We start from the raw sequence: 26997 nt of genomic DNA on the forward strand, positions 1-26997 counted from the left end.
CCATCTATTCATGTTATCTTACCTTAGAAACTCTGAAAGATAATCCATATTTTCCTTAAAAAATCTTAAAGTGAGCCAGATCACTTAAATTGGAATTTAATCATGGAACACCATTATTTGTAATAATCCTCATGGTAGAAAGTCCTAACAGACTGTGTTCAAAATTAGGTCAGAAAGGGAAAATCTTGCCTTTTGAATAGAAGTCTGACGATAAGAAATTGTGAAACTCACATGTCTGTGATATTGACCAATTTATCACATATAAATGTCAACCCAGTTTCGCTTACTCTAAAAAGAAAAACAATGTTAATAACCCACAATAACATATCACTCAAGTTCTAGCTTGATTGTTCTGTTATTTGTTGGCTAGAAATATGTACTTGCAAATTTGGTCACCTAAAAAATGGGAGTAGGGTGACTGGATATTTACCAAAGGAGTTAAACCATGTCAACATAGTGCCTATGACAGTGACATGTAGTCTACACTGGTATTACATGACATAACCATATGAATGGACTACTTAATTAACATTTGTAATTGGGCCTTAAAAGTCAGTTGTGACTTGAGGAAACTTTGACGGATAATTATATTACCCTTTATGCTACCATTTAAGTTGAAGAGGTTGTAAAGAGAGAGAGAGAGAGAGAGTAGCGGGGGTGGGTGGGGGTGGTAGCAGGCACACACACATCACTCTGGGTATGTAAAGACCAGTTCATATATGTAACTGAGTTTGGTCCCAGTTTCTGTTCTTACCTCCAGGGACTTAACCCTGGGTCATACCATAGAAACTATTGAGATCCCCACTCTATTTCCATAAATACAACTACAGGGCATTAAAATTACAAATTTCTACATGCATTTCCATTGCCCATTCTAATCTCCAGGAACTTAACCCCAGGGTTATAAATTTTTAACTATTCAGGTCTCCAGCCTGACAATATATACATATATACACCTACTTTGCATGAAAGACAAATTGTAATTGACACTGATTTCAGTCATAACTTGAAAATTGTTATTATACTGACCCCCATTTGAGCGATTTGTACACTTACTCCACCTCAAAAGATGAATTCAGATAAGTAACTAAATTTGCCCCTGGGTCAGTTCTTACTTCTCTGGGTCTTTACCCTTGGGTCATAGATTTTGTGTGACCGCTCTGGTGGCCTAGTGGTTAGAGAGTCCTTCTCAGAAGTGAGAGGTCGTAGGGTCGAACCCCGGCTGAGTCATTCCAAAGACTTAGATGGTACTAAGAGCTGCCTCGCTAGGCGCTCAGCATTAAGAGGTTAGTGTTAGGATTGGTCGCTCTGGTGTCACGATAATGTGACTTGGTGGGATATCATGCTACATGTCTGTGGCATGATGCCCCAGTGTTAGACATCACTATAAACTGCCACACTGCAGACATCATAGCGATATGACTGAAAAATTGTTAAAGCTGCATTAAAAATCCCAATCACACACACACACATAGAGATTTTGTGGGTTGGGCGGAAAGAATTGGGGAAGTGCTGGGATATTGTCTTGCAAACACTTTATTTCTCCAGATTAGGTCATCATAATATGTTTATTGCCTCTTCTCAATGGTCATTCTAATTTCCCCTGCCAAATTTCCTCTTCAAAAATCAAATATATGATGGTCATCTGCTTTCCATGGTCAGTGATCATATATTTCCTGGCTAAATCATAGTTTCTTACTGCTTTAAGAAGTCACTGAATTACATCAACAGTGATAACATAGTGCATGAAAAATTTTCTTCATGAGGAAGGCATTGTTTAGGTTAATTGATAAAATATAATTCAATGTGAAAACATTTCTACTTTCACTTGTACTTGGTGTACTCCAGATGCACTGTCATTTTAACTCAAAAGTGTCAATTTTAAAATGAGTTTTTTTATTTTTTTTATTCAGGAGAGGGTCAAAGCAATACATTTGATAGATGGTGGGTAAAAGCAGTCATGTTGTTGTAGCAAAATCGGGAATGAGTTTTGGATCATGTGTTACTATTAGCCACATAAGGCTTCATTTCATTCCCAATTCATCACAGAGTCCCATAGAAGTCAACTGCTTTTTTTCTAAGCAGGTTGTATGGCAGGTTAATCTAGATATTGTTTGAAGTGTAGACAGCTGTTTCTAAAACTAATTGTACATGTGAGCCAAGCATAGAGTTAGCCCTCTGTTTAACAGTCAAATGTAAGATGTTACTTTTTAGAGGGAAATTTGTATTTTACCATGGTACACTAAACTAAATCACTGTTATTTATTATTAGTGATGATTCAATTTACATTGAATTGGTTAAAGTGAGCAGGATACAGTAATCTAGTGTGGTACCTAAGTTTGGGAAAGAAAAACATTGATTTTATTAAAAATACACTAAAAAAATAAATCTGTTGATAACTTAATACTGCTACTACTACTAATGCTACTACTACTACTACTACTACTACTACTACTACTACTTATGACAATGACAGTATTGGTGTCTGGTGCTTGGTATTTAGTCAGAAGTTTAAAGGTGAACCTGCATACATAAGTCTCCTGTGTGAAAAGGCCAGTTTGGTCTTTTCCCATAGGTGGTCTTAGTTGCCAGGTTTGATTGTAGTTTGTTATTCCATGACAGAATTACTGCAGTCTAACAGTTATGCGTTTGTCAGTCAATTGCCCATAAATTTAAACATGCTTATTTCCTTAATTTTTTTCTGCCAAGAATTTCTCTTTGAGGCACTACATACACAGACCACTGTGCAACTGGAGTAAGTGCACATGTTCAGAGTTTGAGGATTGCATGCACTTCACTTGATTGAATTAGCAAAAGTGAGAAAGAGGTGTCATTTTTATGCTGGCAGTGAAGTGGTTGTGGGGTTGGTGTAAAGTTCAAGATTCTGCTTAACAGGTCTTGTAAATTAGAGACAGTAGAGGTACATCTTATCAATGTATGCTGGTGAGACACATGATTCCCCAGAAAGCATGTTTCTGTCTTTCTTTTTCTATATCATTTATTTCATAATTCCTTGACTTTGTTGGTAATTGAATTTAGTTTCTGTTTTGTTTTGTTTTAAACTTGTTTGCTTGTCATTTTATGGAAACTTTATGGAAAGTTAAGACGTTCATGTTCTTACCCAGAACATACAAAAATGCTCTAAAGATGACAGTCACTTTATATTAAGAAAATTTAAAGAAAAATGAGCATAGCTGAAAACCAGGTTAAAATCATACATATTGAAAGAGAAAGAACATTTCAAAGCAAAACATAAGAAGCATTCAGATCTATAATTAGGTACCATATTTCAGTGTGTATAAGACATGCCCTGATTATTGACTCAGAATAAAGGGGAAAAACATAGTTCTGCCATATAATGAGCGTGTGATATAATACTTTTTAAAATCTTGATAATTTTTTTGATAGTTGTCTATTTTGGATAGTGCCTAACCATTATTTGTTAACCAACATTTTAATTGTTTACAATAAATCAGAGTGTTTGACTGTTTTTCTGGTCTTTCCTGTCAGCACATGTCACAGTATCATGCCCAATACTTTTTACAAAAACTTCTAATTTATATAATTTTAGTTTATGCATGATTTTCACTACCATGAGGGTTATTCATCATTAATGTATAGATTAAGTTTACTATGTGTTTATTGCTTCCAGCAGGGGAGAAGATGCTATTGCGGATTATTTAGTCAGTCAGCTTAAGTATCAGCCAAGCTTATTGACTAATAATAACCATGTGATTTTAATGAGCTACCATGAGTCACATGGCCACTAGTGAGCAATGATCTATCATAGGCAGCAATAGAAGGATTGTTTTTTTTTTTTACAGGTGGTGACTGCTTTTTGACATGTATCTTTCATTTTTCAAGTTACCCACTCACCATCCTTTTATTTATTCTTTAATATGTTCACATCCTTGTGGTGTGCATATTGATGTCACTGTGTGCATGTGGAGTTTGGCGGTATCATATACACTGTACACACAGTATAACTGCATATTGCTTCATTTTACGTTACTGTATTAGTTAGTCAGAGCATGCATATAACTTTTATGCAACTTTTGAATCACTTCTAAGTCCCCCAAAAATGTTTGTTTCCTATCACACTGGTTTTAAAATTAGGGTAGGTAGGTTTTTTGTGTATGCAAAACACACACATACACACACTAATAACTGTAAGTCTTAGGACACAAAAAATAATTATTTTGTGTCCCAAGGTTTATGTGGAATGAAAAGTAGTATTTTCAGTGTTCCAGACACTTATGGACCTAAAAAAGTGTCAAGACAAAATTAGCAAGATTCATTCATGTGTAACAATTCATGATGATAGTCTCTTAACAACCACAGTCACTTTTTTTAATGCAGTTACAACATTGGTCAGTAGTAGAAAAAGAAATTTGAAGGTGTCCCAAAACGTATAGTACATGATAAAATTCCTTTAATTTTGTGTTCCAACATTTAAAATTACTTGTGAAAATATTTTAGGGTGTTTCAAGTCTTATAATGTCCAAAGACATACAGTCATTATATATATATATATATATATATATATATATATATATATATATATATATATATATATATATATATATATATATATATATATATATATATATAATGTACTAAGCACTTAAAATACTGGGCTAAACTCGCTCAATTTGATGCACAAATCAATTTTGGGAATATTTTTTTTTTAAATTTTTTTAAAAATATCTATTTTATAATAATTAGTATATATAATGTAACAAGTGCTTCGAGTACTGGGCTAAACCAGCTCAGTTAGATGCACAAATCATTTTTTAAAGAAATAATTTTTTTTAAAAAAATGTTACCCTGGGGGAAATAAAGTACTATAATTGGCAATGAAAAACAGGGATGGTAGGCCTATTAGAAACATATTTTTTTGCCTAATCCTGTTTCTAGGAATTGTGTCTTTTTCTTTCAAACATTTCAGTAGAGTATGATAGAAACCTACTGGGCTTCCCCCAGGTTCACCTAGAAATTGTTTCTTTACATTTCTGTGTACTGTGCTGGCATTCACCTGCTGAGTTATCCTCAGATGGCAGTCAGGATTGGTAATATGATATCAAGGTTTAAACCACACCTGGTGAGCACTACCCCCAGTACATAAATGCTTGTATAAAATGTAGGGTATGATAAAAACATGTTAGGCTCTCCACCCTCTGTTCACACTGATCATCATTTGTTACACAATATTTAAATTGTTTACAGAGAACCAGTATGGCACCCAGTCATCACCAACAATGTTTTTTTTTATGGATGTCATAGAGAAAGAACTACAAATTAGGCATTAAGATTTAAGATTGAAATAGGTACATTGTCAATGTTCAGGTCTCTTGTTTATGTTGATTTGGACTATTATGACACCTCTAAAATAAATCTTGGTGTCCAAATAGGAATTTATAGTATTTGGATACCCTCAAGTTTGTTTGTTATCCCATACTTAAAAACAAAAAGCATCAAGGATATAAAAGAAGTCAATTCATTCATTGTTTTATAATTTCTAATCTGATTGTCGCCAGTAGGTCCCTCGCACTATTGACTTATTGGTATTTCAAAGCAAACGGAAGCAACCAATATAAACAATCAAAGAGACTGCACACAGTCCTATTCTGGTTTCTAGATTAGTCCATTTCAGAAAAAATGTGTCATCTGAGTCCAATTTTTGCTTTGTCAAGTTTTTAAAAAATGTTTTTAAAACAAATTGAACAAATAAATAGGAATTAATCTTGTATGCATGTGTTCAAAAAGATAAAACTCCAAAATTTATTGAATTATTGAGACTATAAAAGACGATGAACTGCATCACATCTTTTGCTTGAAAACTTAGACAGGCTTATGCAAATATGGCAACTTCTTTGCTAAAGAAACTCCCGTTTAATTTGAAACACCAGAAGTTGGGAGTGTTTGGGACCCCCTGGTGACAGTCAGGTTAGAACTTATAAACCAGTGAATGAAATGACCAAGTTTTGTGCATTTTTTGATATCATTGATGCCTTCTTTTTTAAAAATTAGTAGCTAGTAAAAACAAATGAGATGGTGTGAGAATACAATAGCAAGACATTGCATCATAATTATCTTTGGCACTTCATAGCTTTAGCTTGTGCTGATTACCTTGATAAATACTATGCTAAGCCTAACAATAATTGATCACTATATTTTAACAAATAAGTCTAAAATAATGTAGTTTAAGATGAAAAATAAAACAAAGAACCAAGTTTATTTTTCAAAGAAAAGTAAATCAGTTGCAATTTACCTGTATCTTTGCTAGCCTAGATTCCGATGTGATAACCCTATCTACACCTTAGTGGATTGAACAGATATATTAGTGCGGTGTCCTGGTGATATCTGTTAGATTTCATTAGTCTCCGCCCTTGGTTTGTAATGCCAGCTGACAACGTGATGCATTGTACATCAGCCGAAATGGTGGAGGCAGTTGACCTAAACAGGATACTTTTAAAGTTTAACATTGAAAGAATGACTATGTGTTAGAGGGAAGCTATTGCAGGTCTGTTTGAGTGAAAGGTATTTCTGCAAACACTGACCAGCAGTAGAAAACTGCTTTTTTAATCAGTCCATTCCAGATGTGTGCTCCTCTTGTCTTGATCATGTAGGAACAGTGTTCAGACTTGAACAACTTAATTTTGTTTGGAAGCAGTAGCTTGCTGTTGCATCCAATTAAATTCACAGATCCGAAGCACAAAAATATCTGCACAATATACCAAGGTCTTGATAGGGTTATCACATCGGAACTTTGGTCAGCGAAGATGATTTACCTGGACAAATCAATATAATTATGGTTAGTACATCAGAGCTTGAGCCATTGCTGATTACCTTGAAAAGATCAAAGTGAGTAACTGAAGCAGTGATCACTGTATAGTCATGAAGAAACATAAAGTACAGTGATTTATGATGAGTAATATAAATATGAACCAAATTTTTGTTCCTGGTAAGAGAAGTATTTGCCTATTTCACACATTAACTTTCGCTACATGCATTTAGTTCCACAATATTTGACAGTGTTTTCGTAACAGAAAGACCATTGTTACAAAAGGATGTCCCCTAAATGTGCCTCTGATGAGAAAATTAGCACTGTTTGAATTCTAAATATTATATTTAAATTCATCCATGAAAATAAAGAAATTAATAAATGAACAAATATTTTACATTTTTGGGTACAGTAATCATACTGTTTCATTGCAATATGGTACTTTGCACAGCTTTAATGGAAATGTGACAGAATACAACAAGTTACCAGTCATATGTACATGAGAGCAAAAGATATACGGTGATGTGCAATGAAATGGGTATTAATATAATGCAATCAAAGAACAAGGTTTGAAGTTTGTAAGCATTATTTAATTCTTTACTAAGGTTAGTAGACAATTTAGTTACAAGGTGGCAGATGTATTGTTTCCTAAATAGTGAATGTGACATGTAAAGGTAGCTTTAATGCCCTGATCATTTTTGTCACCTGGAAATTTTTTAAAAATTCTTCTTCTGTAAAATGCACACCCATCTCAAAAAATGAAAAAAATTGTGTACAATAAGCGTGTGTTAGACACATCAGAATACTTTATATCAACAATAGGTGGGAGAGGGAGATAGAGGAAATACAATTAACTGATTAAAGTCACTGTTGTCCATTTGTTTGTTGTTTTTTTGTTTGTTTGTTTTTTTTATAGATTTAGTACTTAGAATATAATTTGTAAGTATTAAAAATGTCTAGGTCATGGATATATTTCTGAACTTTAGGAATATTATAGTCTGTTTCATTACTGACTGTAAGTGTCAGCTTTCAAAGCAAGTGTTAATTTGGGAATGAGTTAACAGCTAGTAAAAAGACATTGCATATCAAATAATCAAAGGGCAATGGAAAAATAGTCCCCAGCATCTTCATTATCATTACTACATGTGCACATTGCAGAGTTAAACAAGTTTACTCTGCAAATGTCAGATTTGTGGGAAGCTACATGCATGTCTAAATTTAGTGTGTAGAATAGTAGATGATGTGTGCAAATAAATAATAATAAATAGTTCAGATGTGTTTTTATATCAATGCTGAAGTTATGACCTTAAATTCATGTAGATATTCAGGTAGAATCAACAGGTTGGACAAATCATGTAGATATTCAGGCAGAATCAACAGGTTGGACAAATCATGTAGATATTCAGGTGGAATCAACAGGTTGGACAGATCATGTAGATATTCAAGCAGAATCAACAGGTTGGACAAATCATGTAGATATTCAGGTGGAATCAACAGGTTGGACAAATCATGTAGATATTCAGGTGGAATCAACAGGTTGGACAAATCATGTAGATATTCAGGCAGAATCAACAGGTTGGACAAATCATGTAGATATTCAGGTGGAATCAACAGGTTGGACAGATCATGTAGATATTCAAGCAGAATCAACAGGTTGGACAAATCATGTAGATATTCAGGTGGAATCAACAGGTTGGACAAATCATGTAGATATTCAGGTGGAATCAACAGGTTGGACAAATCATGTAGATATTCAGGTGAAATCAACAGGTTGGACAAATCATGTAGATATTCAGGTGTAATCAGCAGGTTGGACAAATCATGTAGATATTCAGGTGGAATCAACAGGTTGGACAAATCATGTAGATATTCAGGTGGAATCAACAGGTTGGACAAATCATGTAGATATTCAGGCAGAATCAACAGGTTGGACAAATCATGTAGATATTCAGGTGGAATCAACAGGTTGGACAGATCATGTAGATATTCAAGCAGAATCAACAGGTTGGACAAATCATGTAGATATTCAGGTGGAATCAACAGGTTGGACAAATCATGTAGATATTCAGGTGTAATCAACAGGTTGGACAAATCATGTAGATATTCAGGTTGAATCAACAGGTTGGACAAATCATGTAGATATTCAGGTAGAATCAACAGGTTGGACAAATCATGTAGATATTCAGGTAGAATCAACAGGTTGGACAAATCATGTAGATATTCAGGCAGAATCAACAGGTTGGACAAATCATGTAGATATTCAGGTTGAATCAACAGGTTGGACAAATCATGTAGATATTCAGGTGGAATCAACAGGTTGGACAAATGTAGATATTCAAGCAGAATCAACAGGTTGGACAAATCATGTAGATATTCAGGTAGAATCAACAGATTGGACAAATCATGTAGATAATCAGGCAGAATCAACAGGTTGGATAAATCATGTAGATATTCAGGCAGAATCAACAGGTTGGACAAATCATGTAGATATTCAGGTGGAATCAACAGGTTGGACAAATCATGTAGATAATCAGGTGGAATCAACAGGTTGGATAAATCATGTAGATATTCAGGCAGAATCAACAGGTTGGACAAATCATGTAGATATTCAGGTGGAACCAACAGGTTGGACAAATCATGTAGATATTCAGGTGGAATCAACAGGTTGGACAAATGTAGATATTCAAGCAGAATCAACAGGTTGGAAAAATCATGTAGATATTCAGGTAGAATCAACAGATTGGACAAATCATGTAGATATTCAGGTGGAATCAACAGGTTGGACAAATCATGTAGATAATCAGGTGGAACCAACAGGTTGGACAAATCATGTAGATATTCAGGTAGAATCAACAGGTTGGACAGATCATGTAGATATTCAAGCAGAATCAACAGGTTGGACAAATCATGTAGATATTCAGGTGGAATCAACAGGTTGGACAAATCATGTAGATATTCAGGTGGAATCAACAGGTTGGACAAATCATGTAGATATTCAGGTGAAATCAACAGGTTGGACAAATCATGTAGATATTCAGGTGTAATCAGCAGGTTGGACAAATCATGTAGATATTCAGGTGGAATCAACAGGTTGGACAAATCATGTAGATATTCAGGTGGAATCAACAGGTTGGACAAATCATGTAGATATTCAGGCAGAATCAACAGGTTGGACAAATCATGTAGATATTCAGGTGGAATCAACAGGTTGGACAGATCATGTAGATATTCAAGCAGAATCAACAGGTTGGACAAATCATGTAGATATTCAGGTGGAATCAACAGGTTGGACAAATCATGTAGATATTCAGGTGGAATCAACAGGTTGGACAAATCATGTAGATATTCAGGTTGAATCAACAGGTTGGACAAATCATGTAGATATTCAGGTAGAATCAACAGGTTGGACAAATCATGTAGATATTCAGGTAGAATCAACAGGTTGGACAAATCATGTAGATATTCAGGCAGAATCAACAGGTTGGACAAATCATGTAGATATTCAGGTTGAATCAACAGGTTGGACAAATCATGTAGATATTCAGGTGGAATCAACAGGTTGGACAAATGTAGATATTCAAGCAGAATCAACAGGTTGGACAAATCATGTAGATATTCAGGTAGAATCAACAGATTGGACAAATCATGTAGATAATCAGGCAGAATCAACAGGTTGGATAAATCATGTAGATATTCAGGCAGAATCAACAGGTTGGACAAATCATGTAGATATTCAGGTGGAATCAACAGGTTGGACAAATCATGTAGATAATCAGGTGGAATCAACAGGTTGGATAAATCATGTAGATATTCAGGCAGAATCAACAGGTTGGACAAATCATGTAGATATTCAGGTGGAACCAACAGGTTGGACAAATCATGTAGATATTCAGGTGGAATCAACAGGTTGGACAAATGTAGATATTCAAGCAGAATCAACAGGTTGGAAAAATCATGTAGATATTCAGGTAGAATCAACAGATTGGACAAATCATGTAGATATTCAGGTGGAATCAACAGGTTGGACAAATCATGTAGATAATCAGGTGGAACCAACAGGTTGGAAAAATCATGTAGATATTCAGGTAGAATCAACAGATTGGACAAATCATGTAGATATTCAGGTAGAATCAACAGGTTGGACAAATCATGTAGATAATCAAGTGAAATCAACAGGTTGGATAGATCATGTAGATATTCAGGCAGAATCAACAGGTTGGACAAATCATTTTGATATTCAGGCAGAATCAATGCGTTGGACAAATCATGTAGATATTCAGGTGGAATCAACAGATTGGACAAATCATGTAGATATTCAGGTGGAATCAACAGGTTGGACAAATGTAGATATTCAAGCAGAATCAACAGGTTGGACAAATCATGCAGATATTCAGGTGGAATCAACAGGTTGTAGATATTCAGGTAGAATCAACAGGTTGGACAAATCATGTAGATATTCAGGTGGAATCAACAGGTTGGACAAATCATGTAGATATTCAGGTGGAATCAACAGGTTGGACAAATCATGTAGATATTCAGGTAGAATCAACAGGTTGGACAAATCATGTAGATATTCAGGTGGAATCAACAGGTTGGACAAATCATGTAGACATTCAGGTGGAATCAAGAAAGAAACGGTTTTAGACAAATGTAGATCGTCAGGTAGGATCAAAAAGAATAGGTTGGGCAAATTTTATTTTGATGAGTAGTAGTCTTTTTCTTGTATTTTTCTAGCTTTACTTTAAATACAGTCTGGAATATGAAGGGGTTCTCTACTACACTAAAATAGAGATTTTCTGTTGTATATTTTTGTGGATGAAATCCATGGCTCTATTATTACATTGATATTTATGGTAATGTAAGATTGGCTTTTACAGATGTATCTTGCACATAAAACACTTCAGATTATGTATTTTGTCAGATGATCAAGTGTTTCATATGAAAAATTAAATGATTTTTATTTTAATTAACTAATTTCTTGAACATATTGTTACATTAAATATTGTCTGGATAGATGTAAAATCATAACAGTGGTTGGATCTGACAGACTTGAAAACATGACATCATTAAACTAAAGATTTTCAATAATTGTTAAGTTTACCTGATATAATTTTGCTTATTTATTTTGTTTCCTTTTTATAATTAAAATGTGAATTCTGTGGGCTTGGCATGCTCATAGGCTTTGTTAGGTTGTCACGAATGCTGCATCTAAATTCTGATTGTCACTTAGTTTCATTTACAATAAAATACTCACCTATCCCAAATTTCTCCATTGTTTTTCTGACCTGATTATTAGATTAGATTTTAAGTCATTAATTAAACAAATTTTAGTATTATATTTAATCCAAAATTTTTCACTAAAAGCTCATAACATTTGTCGTAGAGTGAAACAGGTGTGGTGACACTGAATATCAATTAGAAACAGGTCATTTATGTTCATTCGGTAACAATTTGTATGATTTATATGGACAACATACATGTATTTAGTAAATTAATACTTGAAACTTAAATGCTGTTAATGGAGTTATTTGTAGGTATTTTTTATGGTATCTCCTTATTGTTAACACCAGTATTTAATGATGACATATTTTAAGAGCTGTTAATTATTATGGAGAGAGAGAGAGAAAAAGAGATATGGATAGAGGAAGACAAAGAAAAGAATTATACTTAAATTTGGAAATATAACAAATACAGTAGGTAGACATATTTTCTAAATAAGAAAAGGAAGTAGTTCCAGAGGTGATATCACTTTTATCAAAATAGAAGAAGCAGAAGAAAATTGAATTTGGCATAAATATGGAAATATAACATAAAGGCAGATACATTTCCTAAGTAGGAGAAGAAAGTAATTCCATTGTAGTGATACCTCTCAGTAATACTTTCTAGTACAGTGCAACCTGTCTATACATGATATTCAAGGAACATAGATATCATCTTTAATAAGAGGCTAAAAATGTAGTGAATTTTAAAAATTGAGTTTGATAAATGTTGCCCTTTTTGAGCAGGCATTCTTTATTTGATGTTTTCAGCTAAAAAAATTTACTTTATTTTGAAGAGTACAGTAGTAATAGAATATTAAGATAAAATTATACAGATCTGTGCCAATTTCTCCATTTCATAATCTGAAGTGTACTCTCTGTTAAACTACTGACGGTATAAGCAGTCATTTTTGCTTGCATATTTAGAAAGTAGCCTTGTTTTCTTTGCTATAAAATGTTGCCAGAACCTACAAGATTATCACTGAAAATTCCCTTATCAACAATACTTGTTTTTAGTAATTCTAAAATAGAAAGGAAGTCGAGTTTGTGTTTCTAATTTAGGAACTAGCATGCTATTTTGAACTCATGCTCCTAAGGCATTTACATTCCAGTCATTAAAGTCAAGTTTGTATAGGCACTTGGTCATGTTGACTGTAATGAATGAAGTGTTTATATCTCAACAGTCATTGCTTTCTAGAAACATAAAATATTTCATTAAAGAAAAGCACATTCTTTCAGTCATTAACTTTTTCAGTCATTATCACAACCCATTTTACATTCATTCATAAAAATAGAATGCATATATATATATATATATATATATATATATATATATATATATATATATATATATATATATATATATATATATATATATATGCCTATCTTGTGTTGGGCATATTATTTAATGGATTTGTCCATCTATCCTTTAACATTTAATTGCCAGGCCCATAACACTGTGGCTCTTGGAGAGATTTCTTTACCCAGGCATATCATAACTAGACAGTTTGCCACATTTGGCAGACATGCCTCTTTCTCAAGGTGAAGGTTATGGCATGTGAAATTTTTGAACCACTGGCGATGCTTGAATGAAACTTGGCCAGTTATTTATATATCATGTATAGATATGTTTGCATGGAAGAACCATATCCCCAGCTTCTGTCTCAAGGTCAGAGGAAGGAAAATGCATCTTTTTTTTGAGTTTAATATATGAAACTTTAATCATTTATATATAATAAATAGTTAGTGCCACATATCATAACCATGCTGTTTGCCTTGAGGTCAAGGTCATGACAAGAAAAAACACAAATCTATGACCTATCCATGATGGGATATAACTTTTGAATCAGTGAATACATGTATGTCAGACTTCTGGAATAATAATAATAATAATAAAAATAATAAAGTCTTTTATGGGGGTGACACAATTAATATAAAAACTAAATCTCTCTTGTGGCCCTCAGTTTAGTTTACATATGTACAGGCAAATGTGTAAAATACAGCTGGGAAGCAAATATGTTAAAAGGTATTATGGATCTTTGTGCACAAGAGCATCTATATATGGATTCCACACACAAACTTGTATGATTGAAAACTAGAATATATATATTGACTTCACAGCACCTTGCATGTTTAGACATACCTGATGCCCTAAGGTCATGGTCAGTTTATTTATCTTGTCTTTGACTATAGACATTTGGATGAAACTATACCCAGGTCCATGCCTCATATCTACTCAGTTCGTAGGTCAAAGATCAAGTTCTTTGAAAATGAAAAGCTCACAGGGCCTACATGTGCTGTTTGATAATAAAATAGAAGTGTACAATTGTATTGTTTCTGCGTCGTGAATTCAATACTTAAATAAATCAGAAGCATGATGTATATTCACATACACCTGTTGGGTCCTACTGTAAACGAACATTTACCCTTATCTGCCAACACATTAGGCAGTGGCCTGTACTGTTTGGATCTACTGATTACTCCTTACAAACTGCATAAACTCGGATATGTTGATGCATTATGCAATGGCAGATCTGGGTCTGTTTATTTTTCTGTTGGATTGAACTTGTATGCAAATACATATGGTACTAAAGTTCACTCAGGTCCTAAGAAATATATATTCATTCATCTTTTAAATTATTCAGACTTTGAAAATAAGCAGATGCTCTTGAGGCAGCAATTGCCATAAATTCAAGAATGTGAAAATCACTATTGATACAAATTAATCTTTACTATGTATTGTAAAAGGTTCTTCAACATGAAGGTTAATTAATTATTGAATTTTGTAAAGTTTAAATGGATGCAATTTGTGTCTGAATTGAAATTTTGACCATTAAAATTTCTTATGCTTAGATCGAAAGTACAAAAATATTACATGCAGATGTGCTTTCTTTTTACAGATTTAATTCTTATGTGAATATTCTTTTATGTAGCATTTCCCCTATGCCAAGCCCAAAGAACTTGGTGTGTAAATGTGATGAAAATTTTGGGGTGGATTTAGTTATCAACATTTCTTGTATGCAAACTTGCCCAGATTTTTAAAGTTGGGAATTGGCTTATCAAACATTGGTTTATCATCTGAAAAAATATGGTAATCAGTTTGCTCACTCTCTTTTAAGGTCAACATCATTTAGTCCATGTTAATTCTTCCACATACATTACTGAAGATTTATAATAAATTGATGGTGTTACATAACTAAGACAAAAATGTATGCATGCATCCAAAAGATTAACCTATATTCTGAATGCATCAGTGCATGTCTTAATGACAATTTAAAGTGATTATAAGTTGTTGTTGTTGTTGTGGGGTTTAACGCCATTTTTCAGCACGATGGGCTATACATGGCGGCCAGTATTAATGGTGGAGGAAGAACCCGGAAAACCCCGGAAAGAACCACCGACCCACGAGAAGCTACTGGCAAGCTTTCTCACATGCCCACATTGGCTGAATCTTAGACTCGAACCGCCGCAGACAGAGGTGAGATGGCAGTGATCCGTAACGAAGAGCGCTTTAGACCACTCGGCCACTCGGGGCCCCGTGATTATAAGTACTATTATGAGTAGTCTAAGAACAAAACTACTTAAATATACTCATTAGTGCAGATTATTTATGTAATGAGATAGAAGGTGTATATCTGTCATTAAAATATGCAAATTATTATGTAATTATATAGAGTGTGTATATCTGACATTAAAATTGTGCTATTGAGTACCATTGACAAGGTGTTTTCAAAAGAATACAAATTTGCTCATCAGCTTTGATTCTCTTTTGGTTAATAGAAGAGAACAATGAGTTTTTAAAAAAGATCTTATTTTGACCAATTAATGCAGATTTTATTAGCATGAAACCAGAGACACTCCTATTTTGTTAGACCTATTTTGTTAGACCTAAGAATCAGTGTCTTATAAGAATATAAATTGATACTTCACAGATTCGTGATGTCAGCATTACAGAAACTGGCAGGCCTAAATCAGTTCTACATGAGATGCCATGCTATGTATGGTAAGTTTGAATTTTACAAATAGAGGAATTATTGTGTATACCAACGTGTTCATTCATTGTACAACTACAAGGGTTTTCTATAAAATAGGAGCTTTTAAATATATTTTTTGTCTTCATAAACATTTATTGATTTACTGAATATAGGCAGGTACAGCAAAGTTATAAGGGTAAATCTCCTGACCCCAGCACCTAATAACACTGCTGATATAGTTGTGTGTTAGCCCATTCATGCATAAGCTGACCTGTCCCCCCACCAATTGAATAGGTAAAAGCATTAAAAAGTGCATGACCCAAATATATGCTTACTTGTAAGTCTGAGACATCACAAGATGGATGCAGTAATTTCTAAATGCATCTATTTCAGCAAACCACATTACTAAAATAAACTATTTTAAAGCCTGATGAAATTGAATGTGGGTACATTATATGTTGAAATATTTCCGATTTGCAATAGTTCGAATGAGTACTCCGTTCTTTATTTGATGATAAACTTCTGAAACAGTTCAGTTTTTTCTAAAACAGTTCAGTTTTTTCTAACAAGTCTTTTGGTAGCTTTTGTGCAATCATTGTTTGTTGCCTGAGACAGAAACCATGCTGGTTCATAAAATGTTAACACCAACCAGTGAATGCAACAAATTTGGATGAATCTGCCAACTTGTATTTGGTGTCTTTTGCCATTTGCATAAAACATGGAAAGATTGTAGTTCTTGTGATAATATATCCATTTTGTCAACATTCATGAACAAAATTGCTGAGTTGTTTATCCAGTTTAGGGAATGAAGTGATCCCACATGGATGCACCTTTCTTTAATCTTGACATCTTTTCTAATGCTGATTTGCTTAACTGCCATTCCTGTACTTGCATCTCATATTCACAAAATTTGCATGTTGCAGCACAGTTATTTGCTTTGGCATATTCGATAACTTTAAGTTTGAATGCTGCATCATAAGCGAATGCTTTCTTTTATATCCACCACTATTTCTTTCAGCTACAGCCTTACATTTTAGAAAGAATAAACTGAAATAACATTTGCTAGTGGTAGTTTCCTATTTATTCGTTATTGTGTAATTTTTCCATGGGTTGTTGGTTATCAAATTGTATTGGATAATTATTTATCATTGTTTCTTTTTTATTACTGGTAGCTTGATTCAGTTTACAAAAATACAATTGGTTGTCAGTCTGCACATTGTTACACATGAAACATTTCAAGCAGTTGTGACAGTTATGGCTTTGAATAGAAACCATGACCACTGCTTTTATATCATTAAACAATACATTAGAGAGTCGGTATGGATTAGTAAATTTAATGGCATCATGCAACAGCAAACCCATTATCGCTGGGATTAAACATAGCAGTATTTATTGTTCTACATCTTATATACCTCTTTCCATTATAAACAAAAAAACAATAGTAAATGACAAACAGTGATCATGGATGCTCAGTTGTTTTGTACATCAAGTGTGCTTTTAACAAAATCCTGGTGGCTGCCTTTTACTTCCAAACACACCTTTCAAAGAAATCCCACTAATCATATTATTAACAATTTAATCACACTGACTCGTAGATTGCTATTTGCCTGTTATTTACTCTTCCTAGGTGTGCATACAACACAAACCCCTATGGAGCCTCTCACTCTAGACTAACCATCACATGTATTTCCTGTCTTGATACCAAAATATTTATGTCATAAATACCTTCAGAATCATAATTTATTAACACCAAAATGAAGCTAGCATGCATTTGTAAGGAACTGTAAAGTTTAATGATTGCTGATTAGCCAAGGATTAAACACTTCATTGAAAGATTGCAATTTCAGCGGTTCTTTGGTAAATACACATACAGTCATGGTTCTGATTTTTTCCTACCTGTAAATGTTGGAAAAAAACTACTTGTTTGACTTCATGACAGCATATATCATATGAGCTATGCAGCTTCATTAAGCATGTGATCTCATATTCAGCTATTTACACTGATAATATATAGTGGACTAAAAGGAACTTAACAAGATTCAAATTTAGACCTTGGTCCATGGATAAGCCCCACCCCCTTCTTTTAGGCTTTTATTTTTTCCTAAATTATTCAAGTTATATGTGAGTATATACAGTAGTACCACCCATGATGTTTTGTTTTAAAATTCAGTATATTCAGATACAGTTAGGTGTGTACAATGTGGCTTTATTAGTTTAATTTCTTCATCTTTATTTCGGAGAGTTATAGCCCTTGAGAATTAAACTTGCATATTCACATACGATTTTGCCAGTAACTGGCACAGCTCAAGAACTAGTCAACATATTTGATATGAACTTTGTCATACGTGTGCCATGTGCCATTGATTGGTTTAATCTCATCTGTTCCATTTTTGACAGAGTAGTGCCCCTTCTCAATCAGAATTATCTCTGTATATTTTGATGCTGCTTGTGATCAGCATTGCTAAAGAACTGTTCTGCATATTTGGATTGAACTGGAAGAACATTGTCCCATGATCTAGATGTGTGTTCTATGGGGTTTGTCTTGTCTGTACCCTTTTGGGCAGAGTTATGGCTCTTGTCATTCAACTTAATATCTTTACATTGGATGTTGCTTGTAATCAGCATAGCTCAAAAATAATTTATCATATACAAATACCATCCATTGTGAATATTATTTAATAGATCTGTATATCTTGTGTAATCCATTTTTGACAAGAGTTACAGTTGTTTCTGATCCATTTTATCTCTTTATATTGGCTGTTGTTTGTATTGATGAGATTTTGAAAGAGTTGGATTTAAGCATTCCACATGATTATTTAGAGGACTTGTTTTGATTTCCCAGCACATGTTTTAAGGCCCTACACAGCAAATTGTCTTGACTGATGCCAATTGTGATGCAGCTATTACTGATATCACTAGTTACTTTCCTCAAACATTTTGGAATTGTTAAATAAAGTCCTTGAATTCACTCCACATATAAATTTTCTGTCTTTTAAGAATTTTGTAATCAAATGTAATAATTTTGATTGAGTGTTGCAGAGACTTGTCTTAATGCATGACCAACTGTTTTCTTTATTAACATCAGGCAGTTGTATGCACCATGTCATTGTTTTAATTTTATTTACTTCCATAAAGGTTTTTGTGATATTTATCCTGTGGACTAGGGAATTGACATCTTGAAAAATGCAACTGTTTTCTGGAAACTGCCAATAGCAGAACAGACTACAGTGTGATCCCGGTGTAGTGTGCTCCGTTATAATGCGAATTTGGATATAACGCGGTCATGGCATGGCTTCCGAAATTTCATTTACATGTATTTTTCTTGTGCACAAAAAATTCTTAAAAAGTACGAAAAAACGTAAAAAGTTGCTTATTGTTATGGGGAAGAGATCGCGTATGAATAATACAAGACGATTGTGGCTTGGCTGCTGAAATTTTATATGTATTTTTCTCGTACACGAAAAAGTATTTTTCTTGTACACGAAAAAGTATTTATTTTTTCTTCTTAAAAGTAAGAAGAAGAAAATACACATAAAAAGTTTATTCTGGGATCGCGTAGGTCTGCACCAATGTCGCAAACTTGGATTGTTTTTCCTTAATGGATGCAAAACATACCATGTGGCTTTTTTATTTGTTGGCGACATTGTTGGCTGTTTAAACTTTTATATACAACCATTGGTTTGGAGTGCAGAAATTCAGAGTTCTGTATGTTGTGAAATATCCGCTTTTTTGTTGTTGACATTTCTGGTAAAGGAGATTAACTGGATGAGGCATTGTCTCTTAATCTATCTTTCATCGGATTTTTGGCCGCTCACTAGTAATTAATATATTTACAAAGACTGACATTTGTATGTGGATGGTAAGTAAAATTCCTCTTAGTTTCACTCAGAATTAAATCCTTCAGAACGCTCACGTTTTCTGTAATAATCCCTGTCATCAGAACACCTGCATCTCTATCGTCTGTTGACCCTTTGTTAATTTTCAAATGCATGTATGGAAGGCAGCATCACGCTATGACCACAAATGTAAACAAAAAAAAAATACATCTTACTTATTGGTTTATTCAGTAGGCATGGAAGGACAGTAACTAGAATAGTCTAAACGATGGCCAATTCCTTTTTAAAAATGTACCGAGATAAAATAGTTTGCTGAAATTTCAAAGGAAACAGATTACCTTTGAAGCACCAACTGTTATGAAAACTAACTCGGCAAAAGGAAAAAATACCAGTCTTAATCATGCAATACAGTTAATTGATGTTGTTGCCACAATAAGAAATGGGCATTCGTTTGGTTCTCCAAAGCTGTCCTTTAGTGGTGACTTCAATAGCACATGCACCCTTCATCAAAGAAAGCCGACTACACTCTTTCAATAACAGAAAAGAACTTTTCTTCAGAGGAAGTCAGTACCAAACTTAAATAAAAGTGATGAAATCTGATGGATTTTTGCATTTTCCAACGCGACTGGAACACATTAACTGTGCTGTGAAAGTTTCCATTTTATAGGGAAAAAGTTTATGCCAACGGCGGCTTAAAACGCAAACTAACTTTTACCGACTTGGAACGTACTTTAAAGTAAATGTGCTTCGTCATTCGTTATGTGATTGTGCTATGTTTTTCCACTGAATTCAGACCAATATGACCTGTTATAAAATTAATGAATATTTATAAGCTGTGTGTGCATATTTTCGATGGAATCACTTGTATTGTGGATTCAATGTATATGATTAGGTTCACAGGTGAGTACTCGGTGTTGATACTCTATTCATGCTATACATTAGACATTTATATATAAACAGGATTCACGTATATGTACCAATCCATGGTTCTCTAAATAAAGTAAACTATTATAGTATGTCTTCCGTTTTCACTACAGGTGTATTTCTCATTTAATATGCATCAATTCAAGATGGTAACTGTGCCGACGAAGCACGTATTTACTGCCCGCATTTATTACCCCCCCCCCCCAATTTTTGTTGTGGGGGTGTGTACATTTTCTTCAGCTAACTGACTTGGTTGCATATAACATGGTTCGGTATATAACGCGGTCGGGTTTTATGGTTCCTAACTACCATGTTATAGCAGGGTCACACTGTATTTGTCATAATCTATTATTTCAACTTGTTTTTCTTCATTAAAGGTACCATCTTCATGTAATGAAGTACCTACAATAAGAAACAGTTATGCATACCCAGATCATAAAACCTCACTTTCAAGTAAACTTAGATGGCTCTTCAGATAATGATTTCTGCCAATTATCTCTTCTACCACTATATATAGCTTTCTTCCAGTGACCATCAGCTTTTCAGTTTCATTTTTCTCTGCAACCTCTTTTCTTCCATTTAGTTCTTATACCACAACCTTCTTAACAGCTCATCACTCTACTTGTAGTGCCCTCTGGATAATTGTAAAATTCGAGTCTCGGATTTGGCCAATGTGGGTATGTGAGAAAGCTTGCCAGTATCTTCTCAAGGGCTGATGGTTCTTTCTGGGGTTTTCCTGGGTTCTTCCTCCACCATTAATACTGGCCACCATGTATAGCCTATCGTGTGCTGAAAAATGGCGTTAAACTCTACAACAACAACAACAACAACTGTCTCTCCCATTACATTTGTTTTCTTCCCAAGTCATATTCTCCTACTTTATTCACCTATCAGAACAGTTTGACTTTATTTTGGTCATCATACTTTTCCATTTGACTTTCTGAGGTAAATTTTTTTATTAAGCCTATAGATCTAAATTACTGCCTTATACTACTTAAATTAAGAAAATGATTTCCCATTATCTTAAAATAATGTTTTCATTAGTTTTGTTTTCTCAGTACCAAGTTCTTTGCTTTGTGAACCCATTTTTACTGAAGACTGAATTATGGGAAATAATGTGACCTTGACCATGTATTAGTGATGTAATGAAGTTTTCAGTACATATCAATGAAAAAGTTCAGATCCTTTTAGAAATAAAAAGTCTTGCAGAAGTTGCACTTCCATTTACATTCTATAACATTGTTGTAACATTGGTAATTGCATGAATATAACTGGTATTAGTTTATATCTAGATTTTTTTTATATCCACTATTTTGCTTTACCATAAAACTTAAAATTATCATAAAGGTAAAAAGCAGGAAGTGACATCATCAGTGATATCGTTAAACATAACATGGTAACATTCACAAAATTCAACAAGTCATGAAAATAAAAGCCTACATCTTAGTAAGAACAGTTGCCACTTGCAGCTGTTTAACAAATAATAAATGGACAATGATGTTGTTGTTGTTGTTGTAGCATTTAACACCATTTTTCAGCATAAGATGGCAGCCAGTACAAATGGCAGAGGAAGAATCCAGGAAAACCCTGGAAAGAACCACCGACCCATGAGAAGCTACAGGCAAGCTTTCTCACATACCCACATTGGCTGAACCCGAGACTCGAACCCACCCAGACAGAGGTGAGATGGCAGTGATTTATAATGGTGAGCACTTTAGACCACTCGGCCACCCAGGTCCCCCCGCAGTAATGATAATGAAGTGTTAGTGAAAAGTAACCATAATAATTTACCAGTATTTTTTGTTAAATTATTAAAAATGTTGTTTATTTGAATGATGCTATGGCCACGAAAACAGTGTGACTGGTAAGATAATACCTTTATGTATTTTGCAGGGGTAGATTCTATTTTGAGAGCCTTGACTACATCATTTGAATTGAAAAACACTAATCTTCTCAAGCAAGGTTTTCTGCTTCTTGGGAAAATCCTTGAAAGGTAACAACATCCTTAATCCTAAATTGCTTGTTATAGCATAAGTCACGCTGTTGGTATAGAGGTCCCGAAGCACTTGTTGCAGCACTTGCCAGTTTTAGTGTTGGCAACTGTTTACACATCTAGTTACCTCAGCTTGACATCAGTGGTTGTGGAACAAAATTTGATGGGTACATCGGGCCATGAAACATGCATTTTCTTATTGTTTTACCATGCATTTAGTAAGAGGTTTTACCAATGCATGGTTAAAACATGCTACAGTACAACCCCGCTGTAACGTGCCCCGATTTAATGCAAATTCAGATATAACGCGGTCGTGGCATGGCTTCCGAAATTTCTTATATTCGCACATGAAAAAAAATAAAATTCTTCAAAGTACATGAAATAGTGTATAAATAAATTAGTATCATTATGGAGAGGAGATCGCGAATGGATTCCAATTTAATATGATTGTGGCGTGGTTCCTGAAATAGGGTGTAAAACGTTTATTATCATTTTGGGGGAAGAGTTTGCATATAAATTTTAATATAATACGATCGTGGCATAGCTTCTGAAATTTAATATCACCAGGTTCTTAAAGTGTTATGCCAAAAATAAACATAATTGGAAATGTTACTTATTACTGATCCAGTAAAAAAAAGCCACCAGCATGTTTGCTGGGCTTGGTGGTGTTATTAGATGCAATCATTTGACCAGTAAATAATGTCTGCTTTATTAGCTGGAAATTGAAAGGGTATGAAATCGAATGTTATATGATCATGGCGTGGTTCCTGAAATTTTATATACATGTGTATATTTTTTTTGTACCAGGAATTTTTTTATATTTTTATTTTAGGTACGAGAAATAGTGTGTAAAACATTTATTATCATTCTGGGGAAGAGTTCATGTATGAATTTTAATATAATACGATTGTGGCTTGGCTTCTGAAATTTAACAATATCACCAGGTTCTTGAAGTGTTATGCCAAAATAAACATTTTCAAAAATGTTGCTTGTTACTGATCCATGAGTAAAGCCAGTAAGTTGTCTTCGTGATTGTCTTCAATTAATTCTGTATACAATCATTCCACAAACAATAGCCGACATGTGTTTCTTCTTTAACTGCGTACACAAACAAGCAGCAGCCAATGCAGTGGTTGATAAAAGATTGTCACAATTTAATAAACATCAAAAAACAAAAGCTGCCAACATGTTTGCTGGGCTTGGCAGTGTTATTAGACACAATTAGTTGACTAGTAAATAATGCTTTATTAGCTGGACATTGAAAGGGTATGAAATTGTACATGCGTTCAGCTTTAAAAAAATTTTTATATATAAAAGTGATTCATGATCATTGCAGGCCTACTGCACTTAGTTCTTGGGTTTTACATGGGTATGGTGTTTGTTTATGATCTTGTTATTAATTTCCTATTTATTTTTTTTAAAAATATTTTACCGTTATGGGAAAGCTAGTTCACAAACGCAAGTCATTCTCTGCACTTTGCACAACTGATTGATGTTAGATACATTATGTTATCTACGTGTTATTATGATGTTGAATTGGTCAATTGAAATGAGTTGATCTGACACACTAATGTAAAGACTAGCTCTTAGATTGGTGTGATTTGCTTGCCTTTAAACCTTTTTTATATTTATTCCACCCCAAGTATTTCATTTGATACAAAGCAGGTCTACTTTTTTTTAATTGATTGTTACAATACAATGAACATGTCTGTAAATTGGAGCTCAAAATACAGTTGGCACTTAATTAGATTTTCAGAGATGCTCATAGACATGTCTGTGAATGGTAGGTTGACACTTTTATGTTTGAATATAAGAGACTATATTTCATTTATGATGATTACACTGAAATCAAATTAAAAGACGGAACTAAAACACAAATTTTCACTGGACAAAACTTATTTAACTGATGTTTATTTCTTAAAGTGCTGCCACCAGCTGGCATTACTAAAGTTTTCATGGATCAAAAAATATCAGCAATTATTATTTCATTGTACATGATAAAATTTGTTTGTAAAGAAAATGTAATAAAACGTATAACTTCTTATCAAAAGTTGTGAATTTCTTGATGTTGAATAATGGCAGCCTGTAACACCTGATAAATTGAAACTCTTTTTGTGCATTATTTATATCCATGGACATAGTGCATAAATCTGACATTAATTTTTATTGGGCAACTGAATATGTGATATCAACCCCATGCTTCAGCAACAAAAATGAATAGAGATATATTTCTTAATATTCTAAGCAGGCTACATTTGAACAGTTAATAAACTTGAGAGCTATTAAGTGGACATGAGATAGAAATTTTATAGAATGAATAAAAAGAAAAAATTGTAAAGTTTTTGGTGAATGTTAATTAAGATTTTAGGGATGTAAATTTATGGATGGTGTTTCTGGAGTGGATATTTATTAACTTTCACCTATTCTACACCTGTGATTTTCACAACTTGAATTTGAAATTATAACAGACATACATGTACTTGTATATGGTTGAGCCACCAAAGAACATATTTGAGCTTTTTCATTAAAAAGAAACAAAATTGAGGATGAAATACAAAGGTAATACAAATGGTAATTTATAATTTTACCTGTAGTTGTACCCATAAGTGAAAATGTAAAATTACATATGTGACTTAATGCTTGTACTAAATTTCATACATGGACAATCATTTTTCATAAAATGTTTGTGTATCTGGTATGTACAGTAATTAAAATATATGTAGCTTAACCCATTTTATCCTGTTACCAATTTCAACTGCAGTGCATATTCCTGAGAAGCAATTCTAAATACATTGTGGTAGAATGGAGCATCATACAGCAACAGCAGGGATTTGTTCTACACTCCTTTTCAGCATAATGGTTTGTTTCCTAAAAAAGTTTTTTCCAGATTAAATCATCCCACAGTAACTCAGAGTAATGTTGTGCATCGGGTTCTTCTGGGTGTTGAACCATTGCCCCTTCTATCAATTTAAATTGTGGCTGCAACCGAGGTGAAAAATCATCCCATACCCGTTCCTCTTGAAAGCCTTTGAAGTCAGCTTCATTCTTCGAATCACTGTCGAAAAGTGCATGAAGCCATGCCTCATCACTTTCATCAACTTGATTCAATTCTAACCCATCATTTAAGTCAATATTATCATCAGAATCATTCAAATCGTCAACTTCAGTGTCACTTCCCTCGCTATCAACATCCATATTTACATATGAGTTGCCATCCATCATTTTATTGATTGATTTTCAAGTCAACAAGTCCATTTCCAACCATGTTTTTAAAAATAAATTTCACTGTGCATGCATGCTTTAACCATTTCCTGTGTTGGTGAAGAAGTACAAAAATATTTGTGATGTATAACACATGTTTATAGAGACACTACACACAATCATAGCAGAGTAAGACCATAGTCGTATTCAGGATAAAATGGGATACTATGACCACAGGCATATTCAGGATAGATAGAGGTATTACGACTTGTCGTATTCAGGATAAAATGGGTTAAAAGTAGAGTGCAGTTTTCCCTTCTTTCTTCAAACAGTTCAGCACTGGGAGATCTTGTACTACAAAACTATGTAGCACTTTAAGGTTTAATTGTTTGTTCAATATTGCACTTCCACAATGTCAAACTATTATTTTCTAAATACATAAACTTAAATTCCTTATAGAAAACAATTCACGAATAATAGTCTCTTGCGCAGAAACACTTTATGAACTGTTCTGATATTTATTCTTACATGTAGTTCAAAGCAACGGAAGGGTTATAAAACAAATTTATTTCAAATTTAGACAAGAAAAGTTCTTTGTGTATGTATTTCAGCCAACCAACTGACATTCCTTTGTTCCTGAACTCCTCTGTGGTAAAGCGCTGTTTGTTTACTTTGACAAAAGGAAGTCAGCATCACCAGCTTGATGTTTACAGTGCTGCTATCACAGCAGCAACAGGGATATGCAGGTATGATTTATTGGTTACATTCTTGGCCATCTTTTCAGATGCTGGAAAAAAGACCTTGATGTAAGAACTACAAGTGGCCTTTGCAAAATACTTTATTCACATATGGCCAATTGTATAAAATTACTGGTTTGTCTTTTACTGACTGACCTAACTAAAACCATATGACCTAAAGAAATTTTTGCTACTGTCTGGCATCTGATTATATTTTCATCTCTAAACTGGGTATGACTTTTAATCAGCATAATATTTTGGTTATTTGGGTGCATTGGATTTATTTATG

General features: G+C 33.8%; 1 protein-coding gene across 4 annotated transcripts in view; it reads left to right on the forward strand.

Moving 5' to 3' along the window:
- Window positions 1–26997, forward strand: part of LOC149803010 (meiosis inhibitor protein 1-like) — a 216338-nt gene that overhangs the window by 91472 nt on the left and 97869 nt on the right. For all 4 annotated transcript variants that reach the window (XM_089952558.1, XM_089952560.1, XM_089952559.1 and 1 more), the window contains 4 exons: window positions 2711–2756; window positions 15976–16046; window positions 22671–22770; window positions 26583–26717. In XM_089952558.1, the coding sequence (XP_089808684.1) occupies window positions 2711–2756; window positions 15976–16046; window positions 22671–22770; window positions 26583–26717 (352 nt within the window). The remainder of the gene's footprint in view (window positions 1–2710; window positions 2757–15975; window positions 16047–22670; window positions 22771–26582; window positions 26718–26997) is intronic.

This window comes from Sinohyriopsis cumingii, chromosome 3 (assembly GCF_028554795.1).
Source record: "Sinohyriopsis cumingii isolate HCF-2022 chromosome 3, ASM2855479v2, whole genome shotgun sequence".
NCBI classification, from domain to species: domain Eukaryota; kingdom Metazoa; phylum Mollusca; class Bivalvia; order Unionida; family Unionidae; genus Sinohyriopsis; species Sinohyriopsis cumingii.